The sequence below is a fragment of the Littorina saxatilis genome, linkage group LG11, assembly GCF_037325665.1.
Source record: "Littorina saxatilis isolate snail1 linkage group LG11, US_GU_Lsax_2.0, whole genome shotgun sequence".
NCBI lineage: Eukaryota > Metazoa > Mollusca > Gastropoda > Littorinimorpha > Littorinidae > Littorina > Littorina saxatilis.
Genome location: NC_090255.1, coordinates 14,374,590 through 14,397,519, shown reverse-complemented (window position 1 = coordinate 14,397,519; position 22,930 = coordinate 14,374,590). Strand labels below are relative to the sequence as shown.

General features: G+C 42.6%; 1 protein-coding gene across 3 annotated transcripts in view; it reads right to left on the bottom strand.

Annotated features, from left to right (window-relative positions):
* The window catches only part of LOC138979824 (transmembrane protease serine 2-like), a 64,912-nt gene that overhangs the window by 27,501 nt on the left and 14,481 nt on the right, over positions 1-22,930 (bottom strand). For all 3 annotated transcript variants that reach the window (XM_070352568.1, XM_070352567.1, XM_070352569.1), the window contains 10 exons: positions 19,416-19,476; positions 18,698-18,785; positions 15,461-15,589; positions 10,992-11,234; positions 9,969-10,082; positions 7,363-7,473; positions 3,639-3,746; positions 2,716-2,829; positions 2,157-2,264; positions 90-200 (listed from right to left, as the gene is read on the bottom strand). In XM_070352568.1, the coding sequence (XP_070208669.1) occupies positions 90-200; positions 2,157-2,264; positions 2,716-2,829; positions 3,639-3,746; positions 7,363-7,473; positions 9,969-10,082; positions 10,992-11,234; positions 15,461-15,589; positions 18,698-18,761 (1,102 nt within the window). In that variant the 5' untranslated portion in view covers positions 18,762-18,785; positions 19,416-19,476. The remainder of the gene's footprint in view (positions 1-89; positions 201-2,156; positions 2,265-2,715; positions 2,830-3,638; positions 3,747-7,362; positions 7,474-9,968; positions 10,083-10,991; positions 11,235-15,460; positions 15,590-18,697; positions 18,786-19,415; positions 19,477-22,930) is intronic.

Genomic DNA, 22,930 nt, shown 5'->3' with positions numbered 1-22,930 from the left:
TAAAACTACATAACTATAAAACTACATAACTGTTACCTAGTATCATGGACGTGCACACCTGCAATGCTTCACGACTAACAGTTACTCACAGCAGTGCAGTTCATCCTCCCCCCTCCTGCAGTCCCACACACCGTTGCACACCGCCCCCTCCTCCACACACACATAGTCGTCACACATGAACTGGGTCGGCAGGCATGAACCTTCAACAGGCGTAACAAACTTTCACTTCAACAGCTGTAACAAACTTTCACAGTTCCTGAGTAGAATCTCTCAGTGACATGCACAAAATAGATGTCCTCAGGGAATTGGAATTACATAGCTGTCTGTAAAGTCCATAACATTGCATTTATAGGCTATGACACAAGAGAAATAAGTAGATCGACAAACAAACACAGAAAGAAAAAAGTAAGAAAGAAAGAAAGAAAGAAAGAAACCAACAAAGCAAACACATTAATTAAATAATAATTAAACATATAAACCAAACACAGGCATATTCAGAAGCCACAAAATGAAAGAAACTGAAAATAGGTACAAAACCAAATGAAAGAAGAAAAAACAATCAAATAACCAAATAAATAATAAACAAGCCAAAGAGAAGGTCATCAATGACCATGTTCAAAATCAGTAATTCACTGAAACACAATATATGTAATATGACTGTGAATATTTGTAAATATGAATGAGTAAAATATTGAATATATAAAATGTTTCTGGGTCAAAGAATCAAGGGTGTTTGGGATTTTCTTCACTTGACCAACTGACTGTTCATTTTTGGTATGTGACCAAGTGACCATGTAAAAGCCTGACCAAATCTAGGGGCGAATTGTTTTCATGAGACGATTTTCTCAGATTTTTGGGACGTCTTAAAAGGTGGGGTTCCACTGTACACAATTCCAGGGTCCCCACTGTACACAATTCCAGGGTCCCCACTGTACACAATTCCAGGGTCCCCACTGTACACAATTCCAGGGTCCCCACTGTACACAACTCCAGGGTCCCCACTGTACACAACTCCAGGGTCCCCACTGTACACAATTCCAGGGTCCCCACTGTACACAACTCCAGGGTCCCCACTGTACACAACTCCAGGGTCCCCACTGTACACAATTCCAGGGTCCCCACTGTACACAATTCCAGGATCCCCACTGTACACAATTCCAGGGTCCCCACTGTACACAATTCCAGGGTCCCCACTGTACACAATTCCAGGGTCCCCACTGTACACAATTCCAGGGTCCCCACTGTACACAATTCCAGGGTCCCCACTGTACACAATTCCAGGGTCCCCACTGTACACAATTCCAGGGTCCCCACTGTACACAATTCCAGGGTCCCCACTGTACACAATTCCAGGGTCCCCACTGTACACAATTCCAGGGTCCCCACTGTACACAATTCCAGGGTCCCCACTGTACACAATTCCAGGGTCCCCACTGGTTTTTAGAAACAAAATTCCATGACTTTTCCATGACTTTCCATGAGCCTCAACAACATTTTCCATGACTAGATCCACAGGTCGCCATTTCCGAACACGCAAACTTTTTACGTCTTGTCACTGCCAGTTTTGACACTGGCTTGCTTTGCACTGAATTTGAGTCAGTTTCTACGCAGTGTCTCTTCGACAAGCAAGTCAAGCATTTGCTACGCAGTCAGATTATCGGTAATGTTTGCTGGTCCTGTCATTTCACTAAACTGGACCAACCACTGTTTGTATCCATCGGCACTTTCGTAAATTCCGTTTCGTAACCGTCACTGATACTGTGACTTGACGAACTGTCATTTTTTTCACCGCGATACACAGTTCATTGCGAAGATCTTCCTTGGTAATTCGTTCCAATTCCGCATACTTTTTGTTGTCAAGAAACAACTCGAAAGAAAGCTGGCGTGCGAAAGGTTAATTTTTTTTTCTTTCTTATTTTTGTTAAATTCCATGACTTTCCATGACTTGAATTGAAATTCCATGACTTTCCAGGCCTGGAAAATTAAAAATCAAATTCCATGACTTTCCAGGTTTTCCATGACCTGTACGAACCCTGCAATTCCACTTCTGCTGGCACAGAGTTATCTGATGCAGTGTCTGCAACAAGAATCTCACCACAATTCCACTTCTGCTGGCACAGAGTTATCAGATGCAGTGTCTGCAACAAGAATCTCACCACAATTGCTTTCATCTGTTCCATTGTCACAATCTCTGTAGCCATCACAGACCCAGGTCCGCTGAATGCAGCGACCATCGGAGCAAGCAAACTGACTTCTTCTGCACACTGAATGAAACCAGGGCATGCACAGTCAAAACTTAATTTTCCAGTTAACATACCCCTGCACTATAGCGGAAAGCCTTTCAAAACCATGGTGAAGGTGTAACACTTTGCATGATATTATAATGCCAATTTGTTTGTACGATAAGGAAAAAGAACAAGAAGATCATGATCACCACTGCAATGGAAACAAGATGACGTGATCATTTTTCAGAGCAAATACAATCTCATTCAACTAAGCATGCAATAATCCAAACACCTTGAGCAATATAAATATTCAACTTGCACTATTGTGAAACATTCAATGCACCTACCCTTCTTGAGTTTTTTTTATTCTTGATTTGGTAAACGTTAGCAGTCTGTCTGTTTCGGATATGCATTGCGGTATCCCATACAAACTGGAAATGATTTACATATAACCACACTGAACCAGTGAGTCGAGGAAGGTGACCAGTACCTGAAGCACAGTCTGTTTCATCCGAGTTGTCACCGCATTGATCCAGGCCGTCACACCACTGTGACTGTGGCACTCTCACACTGTTCGCACACAGCACCAGGCCTGCTCTGGGGGCTGAAACACAACACAGTCATCATCACCATATCACACCACTGTGACTGTGGCACTCTCACATTGTTCGCACACACCACCATGCCAGCTCTCGGGGCTGACACACAGCACATCATAACACATTGAATGTTGCTGCAGGAAAACTTGCTCTGACCACACTTCACACTATCATTATGCCATGCTGACCTGCTCACTTGAACATTGTGTGCACTGTAAAAGTGATGACAGACCAAATGTAATTGCACTGTTTATGTTGTGTCACATTCACTGCTCAGTGCTCTGTCATTTTATCGCCCACATTGTTTTTGAATCTGCCAGTCTCTCTGGGACAAATAAAAAAGCAAAACAATGGAAATACATGTTGAACATTGTTTTCTATGTGAGGATGTTGTGTGAATTAAGCCATTTATCATGTGAGCTGAGTGATTGGCCACAGCTAGGTCACACAAATCTGTTGACTGACAGACATAAACAAGTCCCCTGTGCTGGTGTCAACTGAACATTAACAGTCCTTACTCTGCTTCATCTTTATCAGAAAGCAAATGGTCCCTACACGCAAACAAGAAAACAATCCTCCCAAAAAATGTATGCAAATCATTTTGTGTTCACTTGCTTAGTGTGTATGTGTGAAAGACGAGCTGAATAATATACACTCAAGTACTGATCCGAACCACGTAACAAAAACTGTTCTGATATGTTATCCAAGTTACCAGTACAAAAGGTCTGTGTCTTAAATGGATGTAAAATGAGGGGTGTGTATATGATCTGTGTGAAAGTATCAAGATGTTTTGTGGAAGTAGCAGTTAACTCACCACAAGCCATTTCATCACTGAGGTCAGGACAGTTAAAGACGCCGTCACACTTGTCGTGGTAACCGTCCCACAGACACAGCCCTGTGTCACACTGGAATCCGCTGCAGTCTGCACACACAACAAATCATCAGCCTCAAAGTGTTAAAGGTACCGTCCTTCCCACATACACTACCATGGTCCCCGCCACGGATCTGTTCCCGCTTACACTACCATGGTCCCCGCCACGGATCTGTTCCCACATACACTACCATGGTCCCCGCCACGGATCTGTTCCCGCTTACACTACCATGGTCCCCGCCACGGATCTGTTCCCGCTTACACTACCATGGTCCCCGCCACGGATCTGTTCCCACATACACTACCATGGTCCCCGCCACGGATCTGTTCCCGCTTACACTACCATGGTCCCCGCCACGGATCTGTTCCTGCTTACACTACCATGGTCCCCGCCACGGATCTGTTCCCACAGACACTACCATGGTCCCCGCCACGGATCTGTTCCCACTTACACTATCATGGTCCCTGCCACGGATCTGTTCCCACAGACACTACCATGGTCCCCGCCACGGATCTGTTCCCGCTTACATTACCATGGTCCCCGCCACGGATCTGTTCCCGCTTACACTACCATGGTCCCCGCCACGGATCTGTTCCCACATACACTACCATGATCCTCGCCACGGATCTGTTCCCCCAGACACTACCATGGTCCCCACCACGGATCTGTTCCCGCTTACACTACCATGGTCCCCGCCACGGATCTGTTCCCCCAGACACTACCATGGTCCCCACCACGGATCTGTTCCCGCTTACACTACCATGGTCCCTGCCATGGATCTGTTCCCACAGACACTACCATGGTCCCCGCCACGGATCTGTTCCCGCTTACACTACCATGGTCCCCGCCACGGATCTGTTCCTGCTTACACTACCATGGTCCCCGCCACGGATCTGTTCCCACAGACACTACCATGGTCCCCGCCACGGATCTGTTCCCGCTTACACTACCATGGTCCCCACCACGGATCTGTTCCCACAGACACTACCATGGTCCCCACCACAGATCTGTTCCCACTTACACTACTGTGGTCCCCGCCACAGATCTGTTCCCACAGACACTACCATGGTCCCCGCCACGGATCTATTCCCGCTTACACTACCATGGTCCCCACCACGGATCTGTTCCCGCTTACACTACCATGGTCCCCGCCACGGATCTGTTCCCACAAACACTACCATGGTCCCCGCCACGGATCTGTTCCCGCTTACACTACCATGGTCCCCGCCACGGATCTGTTCCCGCTTACACTACCATGGTCCCCGCCACGGATCTGTTCCCGCTTACACTACCATGGTCCCCACCACGGATCTGTTCCCACAGACACTACCATGGTCCCCACCACGGATCTGTTCCCACTTACACTACCGTGGTCCCCGCCACGAATCTGTTCCCGCTTACACTACCATGGTCCCCGCCACGGATGTTCCCGCTTACACTACCATGGTCCCCGCCACGGATCTGTTCCCGCTTACACTACCATGGTCCCCGCCACGGATCTGTTCCCGCTTACACTACCATGGTCCCCGCCACGGATCTGTTCCCGCTTACACTACCATGGTCCCAGCCACGGATCTGTTCCCGCTTACACGTGGAGTAAGAGCATTCTGACAAGAAAAAGACCTACACAAATCTGACAAAAAATAAGGTCATAAAAAGGAGAGGTAAATTTACAGACATTATAAACAGATTAATTAGTCTGACAAAACAGGGTCTTAATAGTGATGTACCAAAAGCCCAAAGTATGGCTGCAGACTGTTTGCTGAATGACTGCTGCAGATTGACACAGGTATCACCCACAACATGACTGCAGCAGACTGACACAGGTATCACCCACAACATGACTGCAGCAGACTGACACAGGTATCAGCCACAACATGACTGCAGCAGACCGACACAGGTATCACCCACAACATGACTGCAGCAGACTGACACAGGTATCACCCACAACATGACTGCAGCAGACTGACACAGGTATCACCCACAACATGACTGCAGCAGACTGACACAGGTATCACCCACAACATGACTGCAGCAGACTGACACAGACTGACCACAACATGACTGCAGCAGACTGACACAGGTATCACCCACAACATGACTGCAGCAGACTGACACAGGTATCGCCCACAACATGACTGCAGCAGACTGACACAGGTATCACCCACAACATGACTGCAGCAGACTGACACAGGTATCACCCACAACATGACTGCAGCAGACTGACACAGGTATCACCCACAACATGACTGCAGCAGATTGACACAGGTATCACCCACAACATGACTGCAGCAGACTGACACAGGTATCACCCACAACATGACTGCAGCAGACTGACACAGACTGACCACAACATGACTGCAGCAGACTGACACAGGTATCACCCACAACATGACTGCAGCAGACTGACACAGGTATCGCCCACAACATGACTGCAGCAGACTGACACAGGTATCACCCACAACATGACTGCAGCAGACTGACACAGGTATCACCCACAACATGACTGCAGCAGACTGACACAGGTATCACCCACAACATGACTGCAGCAGATTGACACAGGTATCACCCACAACATGACTGCAGCAGACTGACACAGGTATCACCCACAACATGAATTCAACACAAGATGTCCACTGTGCACAGGGAGCAGCCAGAATTTGGTTCCAGGATCTGAGGGGATGGATTATCTTATGTCAAGTCAAATCTGAGGAACATTTGAGGTGGTGTACATGGTCACGTACACAGGAACGAGTGTTTCTTTAAAATCACCCACTTCAGCAAAGCCACTATAAACTGAAACTTTAAAATAAGGGCCGTCCACCCAGCTGGGAACAATGAGGGGATGTCCCTTGTTTATGAGCTCACTTTGAGGACACAGTTGGGTTGACCGAGTCTACGACTCACACAGGCTGTATACATGCAAAAAGGCAATGGAGCCAACACTGAAGTTGTTCACTGTGTTTTGGGCTCACACAAAAATGCTGTTACACTTCATAAAGTTGACTTGTCCATTACTTTTTTGTTGTTTAAACAGCAAGATGACATTTAATCACAATCCACACAATGGAGTGTCAGGCAATATCAAACTGCAAAAACTGGTCACTCTTTAAATTGCACAGAAATCAATTTTACATTTGTCAAATCCCCCGGAAAAAAAACAATTGTTGAGTGATTTTTGCCCAATTTCAATCAATCAATCAATCAATATGAGGCTTATATCGCGCGTATTCCGTGGGTACAGTTCTAAGCGCAGGGATTTATTTTTATTATTTTTATTTTTTTATTTAAAATTTTTTTTTTTTTTATGCGATTTATTTATGCCGTGTGAGATGGAATTTTGTACACAATACATCACGCATTCACATCGGTCAGCAGATCGCAGCCATTTCGGCACATATCCTACTTTTCACGGCCTATTATTCCAAGTCACACGGGTATTTTGGTGGACATTTTTATCTATGCCTATACAATTTTGCCAGGAAAGACCCTTTTGTCAATCGTGGGATGCAAGAAATCTACACATCTTGAAAAGTTTCCACCACAGGAAACTTATCTGGAAACCATTTTCAACACCCAGAATTTGGACCAAATATCCTGAAGGGAACTTTGCAAAAAAGCCAGTGTGTTACGATTGAAAAGCTAAGTGAAAGTAGTGATGCTGACCTGAACACATGACTTCATCTGAAGAGTCGCGGCAGTCGTAGACCCGGTCGCAGCGAGCCCCTGATGATACACACTGTCCGCTGCTGCACTGCCACTGCTCCTCGCCACACACTGAAAAACACACAGAGCCAACTCTCACAGCCAACAATCACCATCTTAAAAGGACTCAAGGAAGGACGATACAAACCAACCAACCGAGGACTCAAGGAAGGACAATACAAACCAACCAACCGAGGACTCAAGGAAGGACGATACAAACCAACCAACAGAGGACTCAAGGAAGGACGATACAAACCAACCAACCGAGGACTCAAGGAAGGACGATACAAACCAACCAACCGAGGACTCAAGGAAGGACGATACAAACCAACCAACAGAGGACTCAAGGAAGGACAATACAAACCAACCAACCGAGGACTCAAGCTTACTCACAGTTATGTCTTTAATACTTCTTTTTCACAGTTGGTCCACTGTCATCCCATAACAAACTCATTAGTAGATGTTGGAGGAAACATGTAACAATTATATGAGTGCAATAAATGTCTACATGTTTAAAAATAAACAAGTCGCGTAAGGCGAAAATACAACATTTAGTCAAGCTGTCGAACTCACAGAATGAAACTGAACCCAATGCAATTTTTCAGCAAGACCGTAATAACTATACTCGTAGCATCGTCAGTCCACCGCTCATGGCAAAGGCAGTGAAATTGACAAGAAGAGCGGGGTAGTAGTTGCGCTGTGAAGGATAGCACGCTTTTCTGTACCTCTCTTCGTTTTAACTTTCTGAGCGTGTTTTTAATCCAAACATATCATATCTATATGTTTTTGGAATCAGGAACCGACAAGGAATAAGATGAAAGTGTTTTTAAATTGATTTCGAAAATTTTATTATGATCATAATTTTTATATTTTTAATTTTCAGAGCTTGTTTTTAATCCAAATATAACATATTTATATGTTTTTGGAATCAGAAAATGATGAAGAATAAGATAAACGTAAATTTGGATCGTTTTATAAAAAATTTTTTTTTTTTACAATTTTCAGATTTTTAATGACCAAAGTCATTTATTAATTTGTAAGCCACCAAGCTGAAATGCAATACCGAAGTCCGGCCTTCGTCGAAGATTGCTTGGCCACAATTTCAATCAATTTGATTGAAAAATGAGGGTGTGACAGTGCCGCCTCAACTTTTACAAAAAGCCGGATATGACGTCATCAAAGGTATTTATCGAAAAAAAGAAAAAAACGTCCGGGGATATCATTCCCAGGAACTCTCATGTCAAATTTCATAAAGATCGGTCCAGTAGTTTGGTCTGAATCGCTCTACACACACACACGCACAGACAGACAGACAGACAGACAGACACACACACACACACATACACCACGACCCTCGTCTCGATTCCCCCTCTATGTTAAAACATTTAGTCAAAACTTGACTAAATGTAAAAAGAAGATCTTATAAAAGCCATTCCATATTATAAGAAGCAAACACATTGATTGAGAGATTGCATAACTGTAAAACAGATACTACAGATTTGTAAAACAAGTTACACACAAAACCTGAACAGACTTCTCTGCATTTCCCGAATTAATATTCCGAAATTACATTGTGAGATGGTTGAAAACTGGTAAAATTCCTCTGGAAAAATACTTGTTTTATGAATATAAACAATTTGAACAGATGTACCTGTGAAAGCTTATTACAGAAGGAAAGCACATCTCTCAGGTGACGGTTTCTTTTATCATTCAACTGCTCGGGGTAAGCAAACACATGTTAAGATGAAATCTTTTTTCTGTGCGTTCGCATGTAACATTTTCAGCAAGTACAGAGGTGCCCCTCATGACAGCCTCTCAGATTGAAGTCCATGGGCTCCATTTAAACTAAAGACCTTGGTTTTTCAGATTTTCTCTTACTTAGATCTGGAAAAGTTAGCTCCATTTTAAAACACTCCCCATTTTGGGGCCCAAGAACTGTTATGCCGGGGTGGAAGTAGAGATAAGCGCCTACTTCCCAAGAAATGCTCCATATGGCTTCGTGTCTCCAAACACCTCTGACAGTCAAATCCAGCTCCTGGCCTTCACGTGGCGGGCCCTGTCTTCGACTAACAGGAGAAGGGATGCAGGCGGGTCACTGGCGCCTTAAAACCAGCTGCTTCGGGCAGATGGGGCTCGTTAACCTTGGATGGTCGCTCATCTAGGAGAAGGACAACTCCGATTTCAAAACCCGCACTGCCTTGTGTGCGCCTTGGGAAAGGCAAAGGCTACGAGAAGGAAAACTTCGACGTCAAACCCGGGTAGAGTGGACTCGACAGCCCAGCAAGGCAGCTACTCTTGGGGAGGAGGCAACCCTGAGTAAAAACCTCAACCACCGAAGACGGAAGACAGCAGCCAACTTGGCGTGGGGAGAAAATCGGCTGTCTACGCTTCCACGATAATATGGCCGTGCAATTATCCTTGGACTCCCCATTTTAAGACCTGACTAATACTCAAATGTTTAGAAGTCTTAAAAAAGGGAGTGGCACTGTTTTTGTCTCTATGCTTTGCTTTGTTAATGTTTCTGACACTGTCACCCACATAAGCCTGTGACCCACCCCCTGACTTACCGCAGTCAATGCCTTCGTCGCTGCCATCCTTGCAGTGAGGCAAGCCATCACACAGCTGTTTCCATGGAATGCACTCTCCACTCCCACACAGAAACTCATCCTTACTTGCACACCCTGCAACAGACAGAACACCCAGCTTTAGATCATCCATTGCAGCTTTGACAGGAGAAAAAACATCAACAAACAAAAGACCCAGACAAGAACAGAGAGGCATTACCAATATACCTTCAGACACAGACTCTTCTTGGTCAAGTTTTTAGGCACATTCTTCTTTGTCTCATTGTCACTGGTTGTATATATGTACATATCCATTTTCTTTTAATCATCACGAGCTCTTGTGAAAAGTGATGATTGCAAAGTGTTGGTTATTAAGAGTGGTACTTGTAGTACATGTGGTAGTATTTTCAGAGGATCGATCATCACCATGGCCACAGAATGTGAAGTCCGCGTCGAGGGCGAATACACAACAAAACGGCAGCAACTAACATATGAAAAAGTAACATTACAAATGCTGTTCTCACCAACTAGAATGATTGCAGTATTTCTCTTCAACTGAAAACAGGCAACAACAGGCAGAAGCGTTTGGCTGTAGATCTTTTTGCTGAGGCCATTTATCTTTAGATCAAGTGTAGTGCTGAAAAGGCCATTTACTCCCCTATCGTATGCAACAAGTACCTTAACTGTGCATGAGGTAGTGTTACAGTTCAATGTCCAGAATACCAAATTAACCCCCAAACTAAACAGCCCAAAGCTTTTCAGTCTCACACAGACTGTACTTATACTGTTGTCACAACATAATCATGTCTCACTACAGGGTGAGCCTGTTCCCCTGGCACCCAAAGATAACTGACACAATTCGAACTATGACTGATTTCTTTATTTTTTATGGTCACACATGTTTCTTACTGAGAGAAAGAAGAAAATCCAAGTCTGCATCTTACACAGGAAGTCCCTTGTCTCAATGAAAACTATCAACCACCAACTGATACTCTAGTGTTTTACCTTCCAGTCATATTTGTTTACCTGGCAGTGCTGTTGTGCTGGTGGTGCTGGAAGTGGTGGTGGTTGTGGGTGGTGCTGATGAAGTGGTAGACAAGGTTGTTGTTGTTGATGATGATGTAGATGTTGACGAAGGGTTTATGGTCGACGATGTTGACGACACATTTTCTGCTGATGTTGATACTGATAGAGGTGTTGTGGGTGTGACAGTGACAGGTGGCAATGTGGACGTGATCACAGGTACCTTTCCCATACCAGCCGTTATATCTGAAAACAGTACAAAACAAGAACGGTAAGTCTTATAATTGACAAACAAAACATTCACCAGAACCTTGACCTATTGATCTTTTGAAGTTGATAAACAATAATACAAATAATAATGATGAGAAGACACAACACTATGCTTTGTTAATCCCAGTAAACATTCCACAAACTTCTAATTCTTGTTTCCTTTTAAGAGCAAATGACATCTATACCCACCTTCACCTCCCCCTTACCATGCACAGGTCAGAACACCTTCTTTCCCTAAAACATATGTCTGTGTCAAGTGTGTGCAGATACAACACAGACTCAGACGCAAGCCTCAGGACTGCGAGTGGAGTACAGGTGAATTATAGTAACAATTAGTACAGTAGTGTAGACCATGGAATGCAAAATGCATTATTCCTGTGCCTGTGCAGCAGCCCCTCAAACAGCTTCAAGCACTCCATAACAACACTCAGCCTGGTACTTGAATAAAGCAGCCCAGGGTGAAGGCTCTGACACAGCCAGCATCAATACTTCACAATAATGCCAGAGACACAGAAAGAGAGCCAACGGAAGGATACTTCAATGGATGTACAGAAACTTAATGACCACAAAAAAATGTCTGCATGTTTCTAATGCTCTGGAAAGCAACAGCAACACCACCATACATACACACAGTTGCAATGGGATATATACAGATTAAAAAAAACATCAACAGGGCACACACAAAAAAGAAAGCTCTCTCTCCCCTCCCTACCACCCCCTCACCTCCACTCTTCCCCAGCCTGCCATTTTTGTTGTCCCCCAATTGATACCCGATGTGTACCTGCTCAATAAACCTGTAACCACTTGATACCATCTGTCACCTTTTTTTTTTTTTTTTACATTGAGTCAAGTTTTGACTTAATATATTCCAGTAGACTCTGGGACTTAATAACACAAGGGTGATGATGTCAGTTGTTCAGGTGCTTGTGTGTGTATGCATGTGATCATGTACGTGTGTGTGTGTGTGGGAGTGTGTGTGTGTGGAGTGATTCCCAGAAACTACTGGACAGATCTTCATGATTTATCTTTGATGACATCATCCGGCTTTTAAAAAAAGGTGGAGGCGGCACTGTGGTGACCTCATTTTTCACTTTTATTGAAATGTTGGTGAAACTATAGGATTGCATTTTCAGCTTGGAAGATTGTAAATTAAGCAATTAATTTGTTCATTAAAATTCTGATCAAAATTGAAATTTCAACAGATTCAAACCTGATTTCAATTTGTATTCTTTATCATTGTCTGAATCCAAAAATACATAGATCGATCATGTCATTTTTATTTAAATTGTGATCAAATAAAAAAAAATGGTTTATACAAATTATAGGTCCTATACAGTGTTTGCATACTTGCCATAGACCAATGTAAACCGTTTTGGTCTTCGACTTTCAGCTAGCCCACCCTGACTAGTCTCACTGATGACTGGTACTGGGTTTTTCAGTGTTTGTATCTTTCAGTTTCAGGTTGACTAAATGTTTTGATATCACTCAACATGACTTGTTTTAAAACCAGAGCAGTCAAATGTTGCACAGCTAAAACCCAGTCTTTGTGCTTGAACTCTCATTGAACCAAGGCAACCTCTCTCTCTCTCTCTCTCTCTCTCTCTCTCTCTCTCTCTCTCTCTCTCTCTCTCTCTCTCTCTCTCTCTCTCTCTCTCCCTCTCTCTCAGACTCTCTCTCTCTCTCTCTCTCTCTCTCTCTCTCTCTCTCTCTCTCTCTCTCTCTCTCTCTCTCTCCCGCGCACACACACACACACACACACACACACACACACACACACACACACACACACACACACACACACACACACACACACTCACAAATACCACACATGCAATCTAGCAGTGGTACCAGGAACGGATGTGTCAGGTAAATGCAATGCTATAATATCTCTGCAGCTGTGCTATTAAAGTCAGGTGAACAGCAGGTGGAGAGCCATAAATTAAACTGCCTTTAGCTGCACACCTTCACTGTAATGTATGCAGGTATTTGTATGTTTGTTTGTTTGTACACTTTTTTTTTAATCGCAGTTGCACACTTCATGGCTGGGGTTACCCAGTGTGTGTGTCAGTGCAGTACCATGTTTACTTCTATATGTGTACATTACCAGTGTGTGTGTGTGTGCAGTACCATGTTTACTTCTATATGTGTACATTACCAGTGTGTGTGTGTGTGCAGTACCATGTTTACTTCTATATGTGTACATTACCAGTGTGTGTGTGTGTGCAGTACCATGTTTACTTCTATATGTGTACATTACCAGGGTGTGTGTGTGTGCAGTACCATGTTTACTTCTATGTGTACATTACCAGGGTGTGTGTGTGTGTGCAGTACCATGTTTACTTCTATATGTGTACATTACCAGGGTGTGTGTGTGTGCAGTACCATGTTTACTTCTATATGTGTACATTACCAGGGTGTGTGTGTGTGCAGTACCATGTTTACTTCTATATGTGTACATTACCCGGGTGTGTGTGTGTGCAGTACCATGTTTACTTCTATATGTGTACATTACCAGGGTGTGTGTGTGTGCAGTACCATGTTTACTTCTATATGTGTACATTACCAGGGTGTGTGTGTGTGCAGTACCATGTTTACTTCTATATGTGTACATTACCAGGGTGTGTGTGTGTGCAGTACCATGTTTACTTCTATATGTGTACATTACCAGGGTGTGTGTGTGTGTGTGCAGTACCATGTTTACTTCTATATGTGTACATTACCAGGGTGTGTGTGTGTGCAGTACCATGTTTACTTCTATATGTGTACATTACCAGGGTGTGTGTGTGTGTGCAGTACCATGTTTACTTCTATGTGTACATTACCAGGGTGTGTGTGTGTGCAGTACCATGTTTACTTCTATATGTGTACATTACCAGGGTGTGTGTGTGTGCAGTACCATGTTTACTTCTATATGTGTACATTACCAGGGTGTGTGTGTGCAGTACCATGTTTACTTCTATGTGTACATTACCAGGGTGTGTGTGTGTGCAGTACCATGTTTACTTCTATATGTGTACATTACCAGGGTGTGTGTGTGCAGTACCATGTTTACTTCTATATGTGTACATTACCAGGGTGTGTGTGTGTGCAGTACCATGTTTACTTCTATATGTGTACATTACCAGGGTGTGTGTGTGTGCAGTACCATGTTTACTTCTATGTGTACATTACCAGGGTGTGTGTGTGTGCAGTACCATATGTTTACTTCTATGTGTACATTACCAGGGTGTGTATGTGTGTGCAGTACCATGTTTACTTCTATGTGTACATTACCAGGGTGTGTGTGCAGTACCATGTTTACTTCTATATGTGTACATTACCAGGGTGTGTGTGTGTGCAGTACCATGTTTACTTCTATGTGTACATTACCAGGGTGTGTGTGTGTGCAGTACCATGTTTACTTCTATGTGTACATTACCAGGGTGTGTGTGTGTGCAGTACCATGTTTACTTCTATGTGTACATTACCAGGGTGTGTGTGTGTGTGCAGTACCATATGTTTACTTCTATGTGTACATTACCAGGGTGTGTGTGTGTGTGCAGTACCATGTTTACTTCTATGTGTACATTACCAGGGTGTGTGTGTGTGCAGTACCATGTTTACTTCTATATGTGTACATTACCAGGGTGTGTGTGTGTGCAGTACCATTTTTACTTCTATGTGTAGATTACCAGGGCGATTAAAATAGCTCAAAATGCAGAGACAAACAAACAGACACACAGACACTCTCTCTCTCTCTCCTTCTCTCACCCCCTCACTTCCTATCTCACTGATCACTCACTCACTCACAAAAATACACTATTAGAAATATCAGGAATGTCTATTCAGGGTACACAAAACTTGGCAAATTGCTCCCTCGCTCAAGTTTTTTGTGGAAACTAACCTCCAATGAATGTGAATTGTGCTGAGCCATCTAGTGCTGAACCAGTTTTTGTGCTGCATGTGTACATGTTTTATTCCCCTCTCATTGCAAACATGCAGCCATGTCTACCTGAGTGTATTTTTTTTAATCTATGGCTTGATGTGTGAGATGTCTGGGTGTTTTTAGCAAAGCTATTCACAGGTGGCCAACCGACAACACAACAATTTACACATCCTGTCTGAGCGTAAACAGCTCGCAAGCAATGCAGTGGCGCAGTGGTTATGCACTGGTACGAAGAGATCTTCATCATCAGACATGATGCAACAAAGAAACAACTCACGCGTGACAATGATGATGATGACAACGGTGGTACTGACTATGATGGCTGACGCCAAAACAACGATGATGACCTTGAGGACTTTGGGGGTCAGCAGTATCCATATCTTGGCCATGGGACTGAGGCTGCCAGCTGTCAAAAACAAGTCAAGCACAATTGCTGGAACATTTAATTTCTGACAAATCAAACCATTCACAAGTATATATATCAACCAAATGGTCTTTCTATTGGACAGACGACAATTAGACAATAAAACAAATGAAAGAAGAACTTAGCTGACTATGTGCTTTGGATGCAATCTCTGGCAAGAAGATGGTCATATGATGGAAGCACAATTCTAAATCACTTGTACATTTTTAACATCATTTTGTTAGCATACAATTCTAATCAGCAACACATTAAATCTTAGCCTGTTAAGACACAAATCCAAAAACAAAGAGACTGCCAACGTTCAGAATAAAAAAACAAGAAGGTAACGTTGTTGGAACGTTTGTTATTGACAAATTTGTTATTGTTTGTTAGTGAATGTATTGTTTTGTCAATAACAAACGTTCCAACAACCTACCTTTCTTGTTTTTTGATTCTGTTAAGACACATATTAACTTAAAATAAAAATTAGTAGTCGCGTAAGGCGAAAATACAACATTTAGTCAAGCTCAGTCGAACTCACAGAATGAAACTGAACACAGTGCATTTTTTCCGCAAGACCGTACACTCGTAGCATCGTCTGTCCACCGCTCGTGGCAAAGGCAGTGAAATTAACAATCCAAAAAAGCGCGGTAGCGGTTGCGCTGAGGAGGATAGCACGCTTTTCTATATCTCTATTCTTTTTAACTCTCTGAACGTGTTTTTAATCCAAACATATCATATCGATATGTTTTTGGAATCAGGAACCGACAAGGAATAAGATGAAATTGTTTTTAAATCGATTTCGGAAATTTAATTTTAATCATAATTTTTATATTTTTAATTTTCAGAGGTTGTTTTTAATCCGAATATAACATATTTATATGTTTTTGGAATCAGAAAACGATAAAGAATACGATAAACGTAATTTTGGATCGTTTTATAAAAAAATAATTTTAATTACAATTTTCAGATATTCAATGACCAAAGTCATTAATTAATTTTTAAGCCAAATGCAATGCCAAAGTCCGGCCTTCGTCGAAGATTGCTTGGCCACAAATTTCAATCAATTTTATTGAAAAATGAGGGTGTGACAGTGCCGCCTCAACTTTTACAAAATGCCGGATATGACGTCATCAAAGACATTTATCGAAAAAATGAAAAAAACGTCTGGGGATATCATACCCAGGAACTCTCATGAAAAATTTCATAAAAATCGGTCTAGTAGTTTACTCTGAATCGCTCTACACACACACACAGACAGACACACACACATACACCACGACCCTCGTCTCGATTCCCCCCTCTATGTTAAAACATTTAGTCAACACTTGACTAAATGTAATGAGAGCTGCTCAAAAGAAAATTAGTACAAAAGAGGAGAAATTAACACAAAACACACAAATGACAGTCACTTGCAGACACAAAAACATATATATATATATAATATATATACAGGCAGAGAGAGAGAGAGAGAGAGAGAGAGAGAGAGAGAGAGAGAGAGAGAGAGAGAGAGAGAGAGAGAGAGAGAGAGAGAGAGAGAGAGAGAGAGAGAGAGAGAGAGAGAGAGAGAGAGAGAGAGAGAGCAAGAGAGAGATAGAGCAAGAGAGAGATCAAATCAAATCTAATCAAATCAAATTTTATTTTACGAGGGTTGTGGCATAAGCAATATAAACGAGCTTCTTTTCAACCAGCCCTCGCCCAGAGAGGGACTATTCTAATCGAGAGAGAGAGAGAGAGAGAGAGAGAGAGAGAGAGAGAGAGAGAGAGAGAGAGAGAGAGAGAGAGAGAGAGAGAGAGAGAGAGAGAGAGAGAGAGAGAGAGAGAGAGAGAGAGAGAGAGAGAGAGAGAGAGAGAGAGAGAGATCAAATCAAATCAAATCAAATTTTATTTTTCGAGGGTTGTGGCATAAGCAATGCAACGAGCTTTTTTTCGTCCAGAGAGGGGACTAATCAAATCACATATTTACACGGATATTAACGTAGAAAAAAAAGGTAGAGAAAAACAACAACATATGAATATTTACACATTACATATTATACACAAATATAAAGCGTCGTATATGTAACGTAGTGAAAACAATGCTGAATACACATGCATGAGTAAATGTGTTATTAAAGCTTTGAGTGTTTTTGTGTGGATATAATGAACACTGATGCTTTGGACAAATGAAAATATAACCAAACGAAGTCTTCCATCACTGTGATTTTTCGTAATTTAACATTAAATACAGTGAAAGGTGTTTTTTGAAAGTATTGAGACTCATTGGGACTCTCACAAATTCCGGGAGAGAGAGAGAGAGAGAGAGAGAGAGAGAGAGAGAGAGAGAGAGAGAGAGAGAGAGAGAGAGAGAAAGATAGCGAGAGAGATAGATAGAGAGAGAGAGAGAGAGAGAGAGAGAGAGAGAGAGAGAGAGAGATCCAATCAAATCAAATCAAATCAAATTTTATTTTTCAAGGGTTGTGGCATAAGCAATACAACAAGCTTTTTTTCAACCAGCCCTCGCCCAGAGAGGGGACTATTATCTAATCACATATTTACACGGACATTCACATAGAAAAAGAAGAAGAAAAAAGTAGAGAAAAACAACAACATATGAATATTTACACATTACAGATTATACGCAAATATCAAGCGTCATATTGTAACGTAGTGAGAACAATGCTGAATAAACATGCATGAGCAAATGTGTTATCAAATCTTTGAGTTTTGTGTGTGGATATAATGATGGGTTTTTTAATATAATGATCAGAGAGAGAGAGAGAGAGAGAGAGGGAGAGAGAGAGAGAGAGAGAGAGAGAGAGAGAGAGAGAGAGAGAGAGAGAGAGAGAGAGAGAACAAACAATCTTTATCACTAATAATAGTAAAATAACTCAAGGATGGAGATTTTAGGTCGACGCCTATAGTCTTCCAATCTCTCCCTGCTAAAACTATGACGTAAAAATAGAAGAAACAATAAAACAAGAGAGAGAGAGAGAAGGAGAGAGAGAGAGAGAGAGAGAGAGAGAGAGAGAGAGAGAGAGAGAGAGAGAGAGAGAGAGAGAGAGAGAGAGAGAGAGAAAGACACACACACATTCAGAAATACATGCGAGAATGCAATGTCACTTGACTTACCAGTGGTACTTTCTACAACATCAAGTGCAGCGACATGAACATTATTGTTGGTTTCTGGAGACATTGTTGTTGCTGGCTTCCCAGGTACCTGGAAAAAAAGGTTAATTGTATTCTGAAAACACATGTATCCACATACTTTTGACTAACAAACACACATACACTCACGCAAACTTTTGAACCACCAAAACAACACCTGTTGAAGAGTCATTTCAAAACACAATACTTACTGCTTCAAAAACTTTGACACTCGGGTAACCTAAAAAACAATATATAAAAAAAACGGGGAAAAATAGAAATGCACAAAACTTTAAACAGTAAAACTGCTCAGTTAATGTTTATATACTTTCAGCGGTAAACATGCGTACACTTTATGTATCCTCTTTCACAGAGTGGCATAAATCATTTCTATACAGATGACTTAAATAAAAGTCTTCTGCTACATGGGCACATGTTTTCACACATAGAGATCAAGACAGACTGTCATACACGCAAGAAAAACAAACATTATATACAGGCATGCACACGGAAAAAACACCCACACAAAGACACACACAGAAAAACACACAGCGGACAAATGTTGTAATCTAAATGCAAACAACCAAACTGACACCTACTTGAATCCACAGCTTCATCAGGCCTGAACTAAACCATCACTGTTTCTGAGGTGTGAACACAAACAAACAATGCCAAGAGAAGAGATGCTCCACAACAAACTTACCTTTGTTTGCAAGTGAGGCGTTTGTGACTCTGGCACCTTTCCTGTTTTCGTTGGCCATCCCCTGAACACACACACACAAAACTCAAACTGACACACTGTATCCAGAAGGCAATACAACTTGAAAAAACAAAACTGCAAAAACATTCCAAAAAAACGTACGTATCCTTCTTGTTTCTTTGGATCAGCTCCACTTTTTCAAAGTTCTCCATACACACACATTCTCTTTCTCACCCCCCTCATTTCATAACTCACTGACCACACACACAGACGCTCGAGATCTTTCTCTCTCCCTCTCTCTCACTAACACACACACTTCATAATTATTGTGTTCCCGAGTGTCCTTACCCCATCTCAATCACAAATACACCCCGCAATGGACGCTCCTCACTGTACAGTAATCCCAAGAAGTTTACAACCGGGTGAGTACAGACACCAACAAGATGGTACAATGTTTGCAGACACAACCCGCTACCAGCCCTACACTTGGTCAGCTAGCTCCACAGAGACAGACGTCCACCACTCCTCGGGGTCTGGCCGCCGGCAGGGGGGCAATAGGGTGATGAGTGTGTGGATCTTTGATTCAGCTGGTCACGGCCCCGTGGGAACTCTGCCCACCACACACAGATCGATATGTTCCCGAGACCCACTGCCGCTTCTCTCTCCTCGCGGAAATTGCTTTTCGATTTCAGATGGATTTAAATTTCATTTTTTATCACATCTCTTAAGTTTTGACTAAAAATTAGTCTGAGGAGCAGCGCTCGTTTTCTCTAACAATTACGTGGTTTTCTTAACATTAGTTTTCCTTACTAAAATTGTTCCTTTGGACCGCAAATCGCCCTTGCAGTATCACTATCAGTTTTGAGACTCTATCTGAAAAAAAATCACAGTTCCAACAGTTTTTCTTTGTGTGGTTTTTTCTCTTCCACTCCTGAGATTTTTTTCTTAGAACTGAAATGAAAAACAGCGATGGTGATCACAGTTCTACAGTTTGCCACTAACACGCACCACTGCAGGTTCTTCTTTTTAACTCCGAGATGCAGTTCCGTTATCTCCCCCCCCCCCCCACCACCCCAACCCAATACCCCCACTCAATAATGGTATCCCCACACCCTAGCATGAGAGCCGCATGAATCACGAGTGGTGACGTGAAGGCAAAATGACTGATCAGTCTGGAGAGTTCTAGCACGCCGCACTAAAACACCACATCTCTCCTCACTCACTCATCCACGCAGAGATACAGATCTCTGATCCACGCTTCACTTACATTTCAACCCCGTAAGCCGAAGACAAATGATTGTGCATTTCCCTACATTCAGTTTACGGTAAACTGATACTTCCTGCTTGATCGATGAAGACGAGCAGAGAGAAAACTAAACTGAACTGAACTTTATATTATTACAATTAGTATTCCGATTTAAGGCAGTTGGGCCTTTTCTTACAATCTGTTTTTGGGGCGGGGATGGGGTGCATAAAAACCATCAATCAATTAAACAAAAACAACAAGCTTGAAAAATAATAGAAAGATAAAAGTGAAGTGATACTGAAACCTTGGCTACTCATAATAGAGAGAGAGAGAGAGAGAGAGAGAGAGAGAGAGAGAGAGAGAGAGAGAGAGAGAGAGAGAGAGAGAGAGAGAAAGAGAGAGAGAAGATGATGATGATGGAACTTTATTTTTCAAGGATAGAGGTTTAAGGCGACGCCTTTTCTTACAACCGGTCCTTACTTCTGATACAAATGTCTAATAAATGATAGACAAGTAAAGCAACATGACAAATAAACAAAGTAAACGGACGAACCAGCAAACAATCGACAAGTAAGCAAACAAGCAAATAAACATAAACAACAAAATGACAAAGTAAGCAACATACAAATCGAAAGCGAAACATGCAACATGTTAATTGAGGTTACGTATGTAAAGTGATCGACGGTAAAATTCACACGATACCAACGTCTACACTAATGCTTATAATGATTATATAGTGTAAATGATGATGATGAAGATGTTGTTGATGATGATGATGATGATGATGATGATGATGATGATGATCAAGTGATGATGATGATGATGATGATGATGATGATGATGATGATATGTTGATGATGAAAAATCGCAACATAAATTCCACATAATACATATAATAAAGAACATATTTGTGTAATTCATAAAGCGAGAGAGAGAGAGAGAGAGAGAGAGAGAGAGAGAGAGAGAGAGAGAGAGAGAGAGAGAGAGAGAGAGAGAGAGAGAGAGAGAGAGAGAGCACAAGAGGGGGAAGGGGATGACAGCATCAGGGAAGAGCAGTGATCGATTTTGTGCAGGCCACACAACAGGTGTGTCACCAATTCCAGTCACTCCTGCAGCGACCGTTGGATTAAACGGGTTTCCGCAGACGCTGTTTGGACACTACAAACAACGAGCATCATAAAATCAGATTATGATCACGTCGCGATAAACATAAACAGAGAGCAACAACAAAAATTAAAAAAATACTGCCACAAATCTGAGAATCTGAAGTAAATGTACAGGCAATTATAACAAAAGCTCTTCAAACCCAACTAGGGAGTCTTATGTGCTTCCACTGTGCCCCAAATTGGTCTTTCGTGAGTCATGATTAAAAACTGTATTTTTTAGGTAACTCAACCAGATTTCCTCATCAATGTCCTGTTCAGTCATCGGAATAGACTTCCAGGGATAATCTTTGGCACAGCTAAACGCTTGCCGTAACCCTTGGCTTATCCGGAAAGATGTTTCGTCAAATAAAACCCACTAGCAGGTATCATAATATTAACACTTCACCAGCCGAAACCACTATATATTGCTCAGTCTATATTTGGAAAAGTACCTGTGACGGTGAGCGAAAGTACGGTACTCAAAATACTGGTTACACGAGTGACAGACCTTTGGTCCATACATACTTCAAAACAAACATTGGAAAATCAAGTTGAAAATAACTCAATGTTGTCCAACACTTGTCTGGCGAAAATAATCGCAATTTCATCTCTTTGTCTGTCTGTGTCTCACACGCACGCACACACACACGCACTTCCTTTCCCCCCCTTTCCTTTTGTCTTCCCTTGAGGTCCTCTGTCTGTGTCTCACACGCACACGTACAGGCACTTCCTCCCCCCCCCCCCCCCCCCCGGAATTCTGTCTTCCCTTGAGGTCCTCTGTCTGTGTCTCACACGCACAACACACACAGGCACTTCCTCTCCCCCCCCTCCCCCACACAGGCACTTTTCCTTCTGTCTTCCCTTGAGGTCCTCTTGTCTGTCTGTGTCTCACACGCACACACAGGCACTTCCTTTCCCCCCTTTTCCTTCTGTCTTCCCTTGTTAGTCCGTTTTACCTGCTGGCCTTCCTCAGACTACCGGTACAGACAGTTAACTAGTTGTATTCTTACGTCTGTGCTTTGTTGGCGACACAACGTCAGGGGGAAAAGACGTAACTATCATCCATAGATCCCTGAGACTCGACCAGTAGGTCCCGCTTACACATTGCACCAAGAGCGATCATACAC